Source organism: Protopterus annectens, chromosome 10.part0 (genome assembly GCF_019279795.1).
Source record: "Protopterus annectens isolate FY-2018-M chromosome 10.part0, PAN1.0, whole genome shotgun sequence".
NCBI lineage: Eukaryota > Metazoa > Chordata > Ceratodontiformes > Protopteridae > Protopterus > Protopterus annectens.
Genome location: NC_056744.1, coordinates 408,060,496 through 408,076,097, shown reverse-complemented (window position 1 = coordinate 408,076,097; position 15,602 = coordinate 408,060,496). Strand labels below are relative to the sequence as shown.

The following is a 15,602-nucleotide window of genomic DNA, read 5'->3' as shown; positions in this document are numbered from 1 at the left end:
GATAGGAACATGAAGGTAAGCCTCCTTGAGATCCAGAGTCACCATCCAGTGATCTTTGCCCAGCAGAGGTAAAAGCTGTTGTAACGTCAACATTTTGAACTTGGGAATGTCCAGATATGTGTTGAGGATAGATAAATCCAAAATTGGTCTCCACGTGTTCCCTTTCTTTGGTACTAGAAACAGGCGAGAATAAAATCCTAGGCCCACTTCTGACAGAGGGACAGGTTGTATGGCCCCTATTTGAAGTAGTAGAGAAATTTGTTTGTGAGCCTCTAGTCTTTGCTGAGGAGGAACGTCTGGCATGCCTTTGAAAGGAGGCAAGGTATGGAAATAAAACTTGTAACCTTGATGTATGATATCCAATACCCATTTGTCTTGGGTAATCAAAATCCAATTTTCCTTGAAGAGTGCCAACCTTCCTCCCAAAGGTGCTGCCAGGCAAGAAGGATCTGGCAGCTGAAAAAGTAGGTCATTGGGCCTGTTTACGAAAGGACTGGCCCCTGCCCTCACCCGAAGATTGTGCAGGTGAACTCCCTGTTCTAGGTCTAAAAGAACTCTGAGCTCTGCCCCTACCACGTCTAGATCTACCCCTAGACTGAGAATCATAAGAAGGATACGTCCACCCCTTAGCAGGCCAATTCCTACTAAACTTGGAGGCTGAACTTGCAAAAATCTTTAACAGCCTGCATAGACTTAGCCTTGTCTTCCATTTTCTTCAAGACTGACTCCACAGGTGAACCAAACAACACATCAGACTGCAAAGGAGCATCCAAAATCCTTGTCTTAACATGGTCAGATAAATTCTGATCCTTCAGCCAGGCGTGCCTGCGAATAACTGAACCAGTGGCAGCCACCCTAGACGAGGCCTGCACAGCATCAAAACCACATTGTAATGAATGCTTACCCACCTGTTCAGAGACATGCACCAAATCTTGTAATTCTTTGCACTCAATGCCTTCCGCCAGAGCATCCACCTTAGACTTCAATTGAGAAAGAAGAAAGTTTTGATATTTCAACATATGAAACTGGCAATTCAAAGCCCTCATAGCTAAGGTAGAAGATGTATAGACCTTCTTTCCCCATCTATCCAAAGCTCTGGCCTCTTTATCTAGAGGAACCGGATTTTTACAACAGAGGCCTTGACACCCTTAGGTCCCTGACTAATAGTTTCTGGGTCCGCCCTAGGACTCTTATAAAGATATTTATGAGCCTCAGGCGCCCTGTAATACCTATCCGGTTTAACAGGCGCAGGAGGCAGAGAATCAGGATTAAGTGAAGCCACTGAAAACACATCTTCCACAACATCCAGAACAGGGGGTATAGCCAAGGGCCTATGTTGGGGTAAAAGCAAAAATTCCCTAAGCCTTTTCCGAGAATCAGAGAAGTCCTGACCTTCCCACTTAAAATGTTCCCTCATAGAATGAAGTGTCTCTGAAAAAGAAAAATCCTCTGGAGGAGAAGCAGAAGGAGTGGAATCATCTGCATCAGAATCAGAATAAGGAGAGTACTCCTGCAAGTCTTCAGCCGAAGACTCTGAAACATCCGAAGCCTGCTCAAAATTTCCCAACTCTGGCTCCACCCTAGGCCTCTTATCAGGAGGGGGCAAAGAACCTCTAATCAGAGTAATCAAATCTTCTGCCATTTTAAGCATGTGCTTCTTAGGCATAGACCCTGCTGAACTAGGAGTGACACCAACAGAAGCTAAACCTGGCATGCCTCTGGGAGAAGCCTTGGAAACAGAAGGAGAGGGCCTAACCACCCTAGGAAGGGAGGGGAGTACAGTAACTTGAGAAGCCCCTTCAGCCTGACCTGCCTCTTGAGAGGCCACATCCTGCAAAATCAAAGTCTCCCCCTGAGACTCCAGAGAAGTCTCCGTCGGAACCACCGGTTCCACTGAAGCCTCTAAAGAACCGGCGTCCGGAACGGACGACTCATCTTGCCTGGGTTTAACCGTTTTGTCTTTGCGCTTCTTCGCTGAAGCGGGCGCCGGAGAGTCCGACGGCATATTATAATTGCACCGCTTACCAAAGACCAGCCTAGCACAATCTAACCTTCGCTTAATAGTGCGCTTATTGAACCTAGCACAAAAGCGACACCCCACAACGTCGTGCTCAGGCCCCAAACAAGGAATGCACAAAGAATGATAATCCCTATGCGGTATCTGCTTCCCACAAGAAATACAGTTATTCACTTTTTCTGACATCCGGTAATACACTGAGGCAAGAAAAAACAAAATATTCTAACGGGTACTTAGCCAACTTGGATTCGGTCTGAAACTCCGAACTCGAAAAATTTCAGAACGCCGAACGGCACTTGCAACGCTGCTTCTGCATCGGACCATGCGGCAAAAAAGACTGAGGATATGACGTCGGTCATGCGCTTTTGTACCCTGACGTCCTGATGTCAGTTTTAAGCGCCGTGACCAACGTCAGCCTAATACTTTGGTATTCGGGCCGACCGAGGACAGCGGACTACCCATATGTAAGGACTGCAGCAATGTGAGATGAAGAACATCTACCTTGTTCTAAATAAAAATCGCCATGGGCATGGGACCGTCAACTTATTTTGCAGTAAGGAAAAATCTGCAAAAGGTACTCAATTATTTTACATCTATTTTATTACCCTGTGCTTGCCAACCATTGATCCTATACTCTCTTTGAGACATTCAATCCCTGTGACACATGCAAGAAGAAATCACTACTGCCCACTCATTCCTCTTAGTGTACGATGGGAGGAATAGCCCCACAGAGGAAGAGGAGGAGGAAGAGAAGGTATCATCGAGGCAGTTGTAGGGGCATTTATAATGTGACCCGACCCCCACATCTTTCAGGCAGCTGCAATACTGGCCCAGAGTATACTCACATCTGTAGATGGTTGACCCAGCTACAGGGAAAGCTATTTGGTGTAGATGCCCCTGATGCAGTCCAGTCACTGCTTGTGATTCCCACTATGCCACCCACCATCTACTGGATGTCAATACAGCAGCAAGCCTCACTGCGCATCTTCCACCAGGAGGGGCGAGCTGGCATCAGTTCTCATTCCCACTCTCCCCAGTGTAGCTCCTGTTACTGCCCATGTTGCTAATCAATCCAAGTCAGCAGGGTTACAATCAAGAATTTATCACTTGGGCCCACAAAGCCTGTCATACTTTGGTCAACAGCTCAAAGTCGTGGTCAGTTGTTTGTTGAAATTCAATTTTCGAATGTGACTTTCACTGAATTAAAATTCACAGATTTTTTTTGTACATTTAAGAATCAACTTTTTCTGGAATGCTAGTGTCTCTGGAGTTACTCAGCCCTTGATGCAAGGGCAGGCTGTTAACAACTGCAGCCCCCAGGGTATGGTGCAGTGCAGATTAACAGTATGAGATAAAAGTCATGATGAAATCAAAGTTCTTTGTGTAATTCAGAACTAAAGAGACCATTTAGTGCAATAAGGACAGAAGTAACCACTTAAATTACTTAAAAGGATGAGCAGATGAGACAGGAATTCAAAAATCGTGCATTACTATTAAAGCAAAACTGGAAAAATGACAATCACATAGCAGTTGTGCAGTACTATTTAATTGTGGAGTGGTAAAGTGATAGCCACAGATCAAGTAACTCTCTGCTAGGATACAGTTAAAGAAAGGAGCATGGTAAATGAAATATTATCACAAAGCACTACAACAGCACATGTACAGGTTGTAATTATATGTCCAAGACTGAGATCCAGTCATCAGATTTGCAAGACACTAAAGTGGCCAACTGCTAATGATGACTTTAGATGCTGTACCCTAAACAATACCAACGTTGATAAGTAACCAAAAACAGGAGACGTCAAGTTAGGGAACATCATTAGCGGTGAGCTCTAAGCTACATCTGCCAACTCATTTAGCTTGTAATCAGACTGGAAGTAAAAGGCAAACATGATGTCCAGGGAAACATCTCAGCACCTGCAGAAGAAAATAACTGGCCTATAGGATTTCGTCTATTAGCAAGCAATCAGCAAGTATGGAGGACCAGCCCTTGTTATGGGCCATGATACAGAACAAAATGTCTCATACGTTTTTTTTTTGCGTGTGTGTGTGTGTGTGTGTGTGTGTGTGTGTGTGTGTGTGTGTGTGTGTGTTTGTGTATGTTTGTGTGCGTGTATGTGTGTACGTGTGTGTGTGTGTGTGTACGTGTGTGTGTGTACGTGTGTGTGTGTACGTGTGTGTGTGTACGTGTGTGTGTGTACGTGTGTGTGTGTGTGTGTATATGTTTGTGTGTGTCTATGTGTGTGTGTGTGTTTCTATGTGTGTGTGTGTGTATGTTTGTGTGTGTCTATGTGTGTGTGTGTCTATGTGTGTGTGTGTGTGTGTGTGTGTGTGTGTGTGTCTCTGTATGTGTGTGTGTGTGTCTGTATGTGTGTGTGTGTGTCTGTATGTGTGCGTGTGTGTGTGTCTGTGTGTGTGTGTGTGTGTGTGTGTGTGTGTGTGTGTGTGTGTGTCTGTGTGTGTGTGTGTGTGTGTGTGTGTGTGTGTGTGTGTCTGTATGTGTGTGTGTGTGTGTGTGTGTGTGTCTGTATGTGTGTGTGTGTGTGTGTCTGTATGTGTGTGTGTGTGTCTGTATGTGTGTGTGTGTGTGTGTGTGTGTGTGTGTGTGTGTGTCTGTGTGTGTGTGCGTGTGTCTGTGTGTCTGTATGTGTGCGTGTTTGTGTGTGTGTGTCTGTGTACGTGTGTGTGCATGCATGTGTCTGTGTGTGTGTGTGTGTGTGTGTATGTTTGTGTGTACGTGTGTGTGTGTACGTGTGTGTCTGTGTACGTGTGTGTGCATGCGTGTGTCTGTGTGTGTGTGTGTGTGTGTGTGTGTGTGTGTGTGTGTTTGTGTGTGTCTATGTGTGTGTGTACGTGTGTGTCTGTGTACGTGTGCATGCGTGTGTCTGTGTGTGTGTATGTTCCTGTGTGTCTGTATGTGTGTGTGTGTGTGTGTGTGTGTGTGTGTGTGTCTGTGTGTGTGTCTGTGTGTGTGTGTGTGTGTGTGTGTGTGTGTGTGTGTGTGTGTGTGTACGTGTGTGTGTGTACGTGTGTGTGTACGTGTGTGTGTGTACGTGTGTGTGCATGCATGTGTGTGTGTGTGTGTGTGTGTGTATGTTTGTGTGTGTCTGTATGTGTGTGTGTGTGTACGTGTGTGTGCATGCGTGTGTATGTTTGTGTGTGTCTGTGTGTGTCTGTGTGTGTCTGTGTGTGTGTGTGTGTGTGTGTGTGTGTGTGTACGTGTGTACATGTGTGTGCATGCGTGTGTCTGTGTGTGTGTATGTTTCTGTGTGTCTGTATGTGTGTGTGTGTGTGTGTGTGTATACGTGTGTGTCTGTGTACGTGGGTGCGCATGCGTGTGTCTGTGTGTGTGTGTGTGTGTGTCTGTGTATATGTGTGTGTGTGTCTGCGCGCATGCGTGTGTGTCTGCATGCGTGTGCGTCTGCGTGCGTGTGTGTGCGTGTGTCTGCATGTGTGTGTGTGTGTGTGTGTGTACTCGTCTTCAGTGCTTAATCTACAGAACAGTTAAAATGCAAATGCATTTCAAAAAACAAAGGAGATAAATGAGAACATAAAGAACTCATTTAAATAGCTGTTTACACATTTTTAGAGGGGAAATATGCAAACTTTCTAATCCCAGTTCCATGAATTTCTAATCCTACACACTCTAATAGGTATTAACTGTTGTAAAAGCCTCCAGTTGTGAAAGTTACTTTTTTAGTTTTTCTTTTCCTGCAGCTGTTTAACTCTGGTGCTACTATATGTAAATAAGGGAGGCCTCCACACATGGGGTGCATGGGCTTGCCTCCATAGAAAAATGATGTTGAAACATTTTTAACTTGGGCTTTCAGTGTGTGTGTGTGTGTGTGTGTGTGTGTGTGTGTGTGTGTGTGTGTGTGTGTGTGTGTGTGTGTGTGTGTGTTGTCCAAGAAGTTTGACTTCTTCGGTTTGCCGTCAGCGGGTTGAGCATCGACTACTCACATTTGACCCCTCTCAATATGAATGATGCATCATAGATATCATAACCTTGGACGTATCTGATGTCTTAACATCTTGTGGACCGTTTACTCCTTAACATGAGGAAGTGAGGTCCTGCTTTGACAATTAAGACAAAACTTTTTAGTCACTTACCATCGGTTTTAGGAGCTGAACCACGAAAGTCGGAGCACTATGGTGTCCTGAACCTCTCACATTCTTTTTCTAAGGAATAAAGATTTAAAAAAATTACATGAAACCTCATCTCACAAATGCTTTCAGAGTCAATGGGAAAAAAAAAAAGCACAATACTGTAATGAACTTTTGTCTGTATAATGTTAAATTAAGGATTTTAATAAGAGATATCTCTAAGTGCACAGACAGATTTTTTTTCAGAAGTAGCAAAATATTCAGTGGCACTTGTAGACCCACTATGTTAGGCTGTGCCTGGTCGTTCAGGGGGGAGACAGTGGAAGTATAGCACAACATTCCCTGCAGAGTTTATCTCCGGTTGATAGAAAAAGTAAATTTACTACCTGCTGATGGCTAAACAATGCAACAGAAAGACAAACAATGTGAATAGTAGAGAAAATCTATTAAATTGTGCACCTCTTTATCTGTAAAAGGGTCAGACATCACAAGATACTAGACAACAGAACTGTATTTATTTATTTAAATACAAATGCACTGTAATTACAGCTCCACAATGTGATAATGAAAACATGAAATGATCATTATTAGGCAATAATTACAAAACTACAAACTTAATAATGTACTTACATTGCATAACATACTCAGGTGTCTAGGACATCAGAGACAAGATTTTTAATTAATTTTTATGTTGAGTTATAGTACAATACAGTTTCCTGAAAATAACATTTCAAATACATAAACATAATGCTACTATATTACATAAGCAAAAAAATAATTGTGTTTCTCACGGGTTAAACAAATTCTTAAGAGTAAAAAACTTCAAAACGTTAACCTTACAAGCCCTTCTGTCACTCTTTCTTTCTCTCCCTCTCTGTCTGCTAATGTACAATGCCTTAATGGTAGCCTTTGACATGAAGGATGACTATATGCACATCCATCCCCCTTTTTATAACAGCAAAAACATATCCCCAGGTTTCATTACCAAAAATGGTACTGTCAGACTTATTTGTGTATGATATTATTTCACAGTGGTGCAGCGGGTTTGCATTGTTGCCTCACAGCAAGAGGTCCTCTGGTTCGATTCTTGGTTGGGGTGCCTTCTGTGTGGAGTCTGCATGTCTTCCTTGAGTTCATGTGGGTTTTTTCAGAGTGCTCCAGTTTCCTCCCACATTACAAAGACATGCATCTGCAGTGTTTCTACCCAGGCCTCCACTGAAAATTGGCTCATTCTAATTTGGACTTTTGAGGTAAACAAATATAAAATAAAATAAAATAAAAATCCAGGAAAAGACATCTCCTTGTTGTGGAACATTTTGGGACAGTTTCAAGTCTTTTCAGCATATAAAAATTATTAATGAAGATAAAACAAAGGTTATAGTGATTAGTTACGTATCCATATACAAATTCATTGAGCAAAACTGATATTAATGGGGACATGATAAAATGAAGTACTTAGGTATATGGATTAGAAAGAATTTACTTATGGCAGCCAAGGATATGTGGGAAGAGACTAAAGAAAAGATAATATAAAAACTAGGAAAAATGGTAGCCCTTGATTGTGGATATGGCTAATAAAATACAAGCAGTGAAAAAGTTTGTAGTCCCTTTAGTTTATATATATGGGCCAGACAGTTTTATCAACCAGGGGAGACGTTGAGCATGATAATTAATAAAGAGGTGAAGGAATTTATTTGAGATGGGTAGTGGAATAAGTTGAACCGATAATTTAGAGCTTTGCAGTTACGGCTCATATGCATAACACACGCAGAAGGTTATAAATCAAAGAGGAGATGAATGATGATGAAATGAGGACGTCTGAGTATCACTTTGGATGCAAGTCCTTAAGGATAACAACCATACAGAATGCTGTAGTCATAAAGCAGCAGAAAGTATTATAAGAACAAAGCTGGCAAAGAAACGGAGAAAGATTTTGACAATAAGGATGACTGTTCGTAGAGATATAGAATGTAGGCAATATGGGGATAGTACTTACTGGAGAAAAAATGCAAAGGAGCCAAAGTATTTAGAGCAAATAACTACAGGGAAAATGCAACAAAATAGGAAGAAGCCAAACAGAAGTTTGGATTGCAGGCTATAGACTACCTTCCCTAGCATGGACTGATGTCAGAGCATAGGAAAACAGTGTTTTTAGATGAGTCGAGAACAGAAACTGCTGCTTAAAAAGGACTAATTAGTAGGGTATATAAAATATTACATGATAAGCACAAGAGGTTAGATAAGATTGAGGAAAAAGACTGGAAAGAGTTTACACATATATGTGCACTTCTGCCAAAATTTGAATTGTGATTTGATACAGATATCTAAACCTGGTACTTTCACACTAAAATGTATTAAAACAAAAATAAAACAAAAAAAATGAATGAGCATTCAGACCCAAGACAAGTCCTTCTTCAGTTTGTACATTTCAAGAGTAAAACTGCAGCCCTGCTTTATACTATCACAGAAGTTACAAGTTAATGACTAGACAAAGCAAACATCAATTTAATAACAATTCTCCAGTTCCATAGATACAGCTTTTGTCCACCTCACATTAAAGTCTTCACCAAAATACTGATAAAATCACAACCTAAGCAAATCTTATTAACAATTTCTAAAATAAGAAATTATTTTTTCCATATAATCAAAAACAATTCGGTTTATCTAGTACATTCATACCATTTGCACTTCCTCCATCTTTCGTAAGCCCTAACATCTTTATGTGGGAAATATTCTCAGCTCTACACACATAAAAGCACCTGCACATGCTACTGAGCAAAGGTAACAGAAGCATTTTTACAAAACGCTTTCCAATTTCGGAATGCTCAAATATATAACTATTAGGAACAGAGTGACAAGTATGGCAAACAATTTAAAGGGTGCCTGACATTTGCATGCAATTAGTGGTGGCAGCAAAGAGCATTACGACTGGGTCTCTGGTCATAATTACGTTATGTGACTAAAAATGGATTCAAGAAATTCATAACAAAGAAGCTTAAGAGGTGAATTTCTTCTTTTTTTAACATCTGTATTACAAGACATTTTTAACAAGTGACATAGGTACATATACCGCAACTGGAAAAAAAACATATCATTATCATTTTCATATAGTGTATATTTTAATAACTGTCATCAAATCCAACATTACACAAATTGCTCAATTACTACCTTCCCTTAAACTTCACTCCTGAACACTATTCTACATGTACTGTTCCCAAAAATTCCATTTAGTTGTAAGTAATTTGCTCCCTCCCTTCTCTAAAGATTCCACTTGCAGCTCTTTCATTATCTCCTATACAACATTCAGTACTTCAGTGACAGTTACTTTAGATTTTGATTTCCATTTTCTAGTAATTGCTTTTTATCAAAAAAAATGCACTAAACTTATTAAGGCCTTGCTATGGGCATTTCAGATACTATAACCCAGTTCAAAATAACAATTTCCTTGTTCCCCCAACATTTCTGACAAAGTGTTCTTTAAGGAGTTCTTAAAATCTGTCAATTTGTACATTCCCAAAAATCATGTGTCCAATAACCTCTCTCTTTCCCATCACACCTCCGACACTTGCTATCTACTTGATGAAAACTTAACTTGGGGCATAACAATACCTAGTCACACATCTTTTGAACAAAACTCCTAAACCCTGCTTGGGAGCTGTACAGATGCCCTCCTATTGTCCCTCTGTACACGGCTTTTCTATTCTTGCTCTTCCAAGTCTTTTCAAATCTCCTCTGATTGACTCTTACAGCTATCTTGTAATAATTTATATTCCCTACAATTATCCAATTTTTTAATAGCAACTTATTTTCTAGACACCACTAAAACACTACAAGAGCTGGGCTTTCATTTAACAACCCGGCGGGTTTTATTTGGCTGTATTCAGTTATCAATCCCTGGTAGGGAAGGTAGTCTTTAACCTGCAGCCCAGGCTACTGTTTACCCTCATCCCACTCTATTAACTTTCCCTCTCTAGTTACTTGCTCTCAAGATATTGATTCATTTCCTTCATTACCCAGTAAATTTCAGCTCCCTCTTGTCTACTGTCTATGCCCCTACTTGATGTCACTCCTAATGTTAAAATTTCCTTTCTTCATTTAGGTGTTACCTTAATTCTTAGAATACTTTCTTCTTTTTAAGGATGTACATCCAAAATCCTACTCTTTCATTACTTCTTAACCTGTCCCAGCCTGCACATCACCTGATTCATCATCACCCCTTTCTTTTTTGACTGATAGCCTCCTGCTTCTGTTACATATAGGAGCCTTAACTACTTAGCTCTAAAATGTTCCTTCAGTTCGGGTAATCCTAACTCTGGGCAAGACCGCAATCCAAATTGTAACTTGCTACAGATCCCCCACCATACCCCAGGATTCCCACTCCTCATTTCTTGATACACTGGAAAATATTAGGGTAAAACCCAACACCCTAATAATGGGCAATTTCAACTACTCCACCATTACCTGGGAAAACTACTCGTGTACAAACTCTTTTGCTCAACGTTTTCTGGAATTCATAAATCCCAACGCCTTGGATCAACTTATCCACACCCCCACCAGGGGCAGAATTATCCTAGACCTGGTCATTACCAACATGGGCGACCGGTGTTCCACACCAGAGGTCAATTCCTCGTTGGTCAAATCCGACCACAAGCTAATCACCCTAGATATCCACATCCTGTCCCCACCCCCCATTAGGGGCACCACAGTAAAAATTTTCTCCAAGGCCAACTTCATGCTTAAGAAAGAAGTGGCAAACTTCATGACACCCATCCAGATGGACAATAGAGGTATGACTGCTGAATCCTACATAAATGCACTTTATAAGCACTTACATGAGTGCATGGATCATGCTATACCTAACAGAACCAAGATGCTATCCTCCAAAAAAAAGGAATCCAATCTGGTGGCATCCTGCCATAAACAAATTCTACAACAGAAGAAAGACATTGTTGCAAAAAAAGAGTAAAATCCCATGATTGGAGGAACTCCCTGGTCAGCCTCAGTAAGAAGCTGAGATTCCCTCATAAAATCCTCCAAAACTAGTTACGAAAACAAAACTGCCACTGATTCTAAAGACAACCACAAAGCATTCTATAGCTATGTCAAGAATCTCAATGGCAACATTCAGATCTGCTCTGAGTTACAGCACAACGGCACTAAATATACAGAACCAATTGATCTTGCTAACATCCTGGTAGATAGGTTCAGTGTTAACTTTACCCACCTCTCATTCCTTAAAGGGCCCATTTCTATACCGGAAGAATGCAAGGTTCCTGTAATCAAGGCTGCACATGTAAAAAAACACACTCTCCAAAGCCAAGAACACAGCATCCATGGGACCTGACAACATCCCAGGCTGCATTCTACACAAACTACAGAATGAACTAGCACCCCACCTAAGCACCATGTTCAATCATAGCCTCACCTCAGGCTTTGTGCCCAATGAATGGCGTACAGTGACAGTTAGCCCACTCCACAAAGGGGGAGCCACTACAGACCCCGGGAACTACCGCCCCATTAGCCTAACGAGCCTGGTCTGCAAAGACACACTGTGAAAGTAGCAGACACCAAATCAGAGTTCAGACCAGTGACAAGTGGGGTACCATAGGGTTCAGTCCTGGGTCCTCTCCTGTTTGGGATCTACTTTTCTGAAGTACAGGCCAACACAGAAGGTCTTTGGCTAATGAAGTTCACAGATGACTGCAAACTTGGAGCCATAATCGAAACTCCTAATGATGTGGACATCCTACAAAAGGGCCTCACTGAGACAGATGCCTGGTGTCAAAGTAATGGCCTCAAGCTCAATGCCAAAAAGTGCATTGTCATCCCCTTTGGTAAAAACTCTGTACCCATGAGCTACCACATAGGTGGTAGTCTGCTTAACACCGAAAGTGTGATAAGAGACCTTGGGACACAGGTGGACAGTAGTCTCTCCTTTGATAATCACATTGCCACAGTACCATATGAAAACAGTCCTTGAATCAAATAAGGAATCAGATTCAAAAACCAGAGAATACAAGAAAAAGAAAAATAATCTGGTTCCACACAGCAGTGAAAATCAATATGTCCTTTATTTTAGTAAGGTAAGCGCTTTCTCGGAATAACATCCGCTTCATCAGACCAACAAAGACAGAATAACAGTTACATTTTTAAACACTAAAACATCCAATCAAAAGTCAGATAAAATGTGCATCATAGCTAAAAGCCATGTGATAAAATACATCTGTAGAATATACATATCTTTAAAAAACAGACTAAACGAACAATATGTACTTAAAAATGGTAACGAATACAATAGTACAAAATAATAAAAGATGGAATATTGAAATATATATAATAAAATATTAAAAGAGAAATCAATGCTTTAATGAGCAAGAGGAATAAGATTTGTCAGATGAAGGGACTTCCTAGATGACTGCACACTGATCAACAGCTTGATTACAGCTCTCCTATTATAAAAACAGAATGTGAGAAAATGGAGTGCCACTGAAACTGTTTTTGAGGTAAAATTCAGTTATTGGCTACTAAGTACACTTCCTGGATACCATCAAAGAAGTAATTTGGAAAACCTGAAAGAAAATCAACCTGAAAAGGTGAAGAGAAAACACTGTCTGGGAAAGATATGTCAGGTCTTCAGTAAAAAGTAGTTTATGCTTCAGCTTTGGTTCAAGAGATGGTTTTCAGTAAATTAGTGGAAATAATAAATCAAATGTAATCAGAAGTGATTACAATAAATGAAACATTGAAGGAATATATCAATTTAAACAACAAAAGGCAAAAAAGTAGAAGAAGCTTTAACTAGCTGTTCAGAGAAACTGATTAAACTGCAAAAATCAGAGGTTTAAATGAAGAAAAAGCTGGCCGACTACGAGGCTTCTCAAAAACAGTAGAGTAAGAAGACAGAGCACGCAGAGAAAATGTGAAATTTTCTGTTGTACCATAGAAAATGGAAGGAACAGATTGTACTATTTTATGACAGCAAAAATAAGTAACTGGACTGGTATTCCGCAACAGGATTTGTTAACTGAAAGGGTACATTGAGAGTATCCTCCAAACCTGGCCATGAGAATGCAGCCAAGACCTGTATTAGTAAACATGAAATCATATCAGCAGAAAGAGCTGATCCTGACAAAACTGTGGCACACTGGCAAAGTATGAAAAATTAAGGCAGCAAAGTATTTGTAGAAAATTATTATTCACTGTACTCCAGACAGAAGAGAAGCAAATTTATCTCAGCAATAAGGGAATGGTGAGTGGCAGATGTGCGATTCAAGGTGCTATATCCAGTTGTCTTAAACAGTATTTTTTTCTGGAGGATCAAAGACATTTTTGATGTAAAACAGACTAAGGAGAAAATAAAAAAAAAATTATCAAACAAAAAGTAAGCCAGCAAACAAAATGGGACTGAGTCTTATTCTTCTGACATTAAAGTTAATAGAGAACCAGTGAAACCTTTTCCAATGTTCTAAAGGAAAATGTCTGGGGGACAGAAAAGAGCACAGGAGTTGACTAGAAGCATCAATAATACCTTGAGAACTTGAACCACAGTCTGGTGTTTGGAGATGGAGATGAACAGGAAGAAGACCAGCAATACTGAAATTAGTTAATAAATGGGAAACTATGAAATATCAATCACATTTGTGAAATATAACCTTGCAAGAAAACGTGGCTGAAAAAGACTGGACTTTTGTTCACTTTGTTATACTTGTAGGTGGAGTGTAAGAATATATTCCATTTTATGTCATTAACATTTCGAAGGACACTAAAAGGGAATAAGTAACTAAGTAAAACATTTTTGGTCTTATTAGTATTTGTATAAAACATTTTATGATATAAACTGCATGTTATATATATATATATATATATATATATATATATATATATATATATATTAAAGCAGTTTGGCGTAGTGTGTAGTTAGGAGTAATTTAAATGTGAGGGAGTCTTTTCCCTGACTGTTGTACATGTTACAGATATTAAAGTAAACAAGTAATGTTTTTAGTTCTAAGAATTATAGGCTTCACACTATAACAAAGAAGAAAGGCTGAATGAAATCAAGTTTAATTTTAACATGCTGTGATTTTGGGCTGCTGGAGTGGGGTGCAAAAGTGCACTGATTATAATATATATATATATATATATATAGAATTAACATAATTTCTCTTATTTTTACAAGTGTGAATGTCTAGATTAATGCCCTTGGTATAAGCTACAAACAAATGTTTTTTTTTTGTAAGCAATTAGGCTTTAAAATAAGACAAAATGATAAAGCCATGAAAAATTTTAAGTTTCTTATATCTGTGAAGATACTGGCTTGTTTTTTTCTTTTTCATTAGCAAATGTTCAGTGGAAGTTAAGTGTGAGGCTGAAGGCAGTTGTACATTCTGTTCCGACTGAAATTTACAAAGATATACTGCAATGTACTGTTTCATGGGTCTACTTTATGTGCTCAAAAGCTGAAAAACCTAAATCCAAATAGCGTGACGCGTAAAGAGCGAACCACGAATACATCGAACGAATAAAACCGCAAAAGTGGAAATATCGAATTCGCATAGTTGGCCCGTCTGCGGTATAGCTCCGTAAGGTAAATGTACGATAGTTACAGACCTTAGGGTTAGGGAGGGGTTAAGGTAAGTGCATAGGTAGGCAGTGTAAATAAGGTTTTGTATAGGTAACGTATGTAATGTTTAGTGTAGGGTTTTGTTAAGTGTATGTGTATGGAATATTTAGTTTGTTTGGGTATAGCTCCGTAGGGGAAGTGTGCGGTAGTTATGGACCTTAGGGTTAGGGAGGGGTTAAGGATAATGCATAGATAGTTGTGTATGTGGGGTTTAGTGTAGGGTTAGCAGTAGGGTTTTGGTGCTTTAATTTAGGGTTAGAAGTAGGGTTTTTGTTAGTGTATGTATGTGTTTTTTTATTGTGTTTGGGTAGGTAGTGTGTTGCGGGTGGTGGTTTGGCTGACTATGACAGTTCGAGGTTTTAAATTTCACGCTTTAGTACGTTCGACGTATTCGTGGTTCGCTTTTTATGTGTCGCGCTATTTGGATTCGAGTTTTTTGTGTTTCGAGTGCATAAAGTAGACCCCTGTTTCATTGAGACAAGCTGTCTGCAGGTGTAAGCAATCGATCTTGAAAGTTCTGGGCATTCTTTGCTGAGCGCAAGGAGAATTTAAAAATACAATGGAAACAGTTCAGTGAAAAATAAAGCCTGAAATTATGAAAACAAATGAGACAGCAGCCTCTCTAGCAGCCTTAATACTTTAATACATTTAACAGAACAGGTTCAATTTAGTTTAATTTAAAGATAGTTGGTGCACTTTTTCATAAGACTAAAAGTTATTTTTTTTAAAGCATACAAGCTGTTTTTCATAGCTGAGGGGAACAGAGATAAGAAAAGATCAGATAGCAATCAGTGTTAGTGGGAACAAAGGTTGTACCATTCGGCAGGGACAAAGCCTGAGGTGAGGCTGTGACTGAACAGA

General features: G+C 39.9%; 1 protein-coding gene across 1 annotated transcript in view; it reads right to left on the bottom strand.

Annotated features, from left to right (window-relative positions):
- The window catches only part of ODR4 (odr-4 GPCR localization factor homolog), a 606,843-nt gene that overhangs the window by 291,982 nt on the left and 299,259 nt on the right, over positions 1-15,602 (bottom strand). Inside the window, exon 9 of the mRNA XM_044085317.1 lies at positions 6,128-6,196. Coding sequence (XP_043941252.1) covers positions 6,128-6,196 — 69 coding nt within the window. The remainder of the gene's footprint in view (positions 1-6,127; positions 6,197-15,602) is intronic.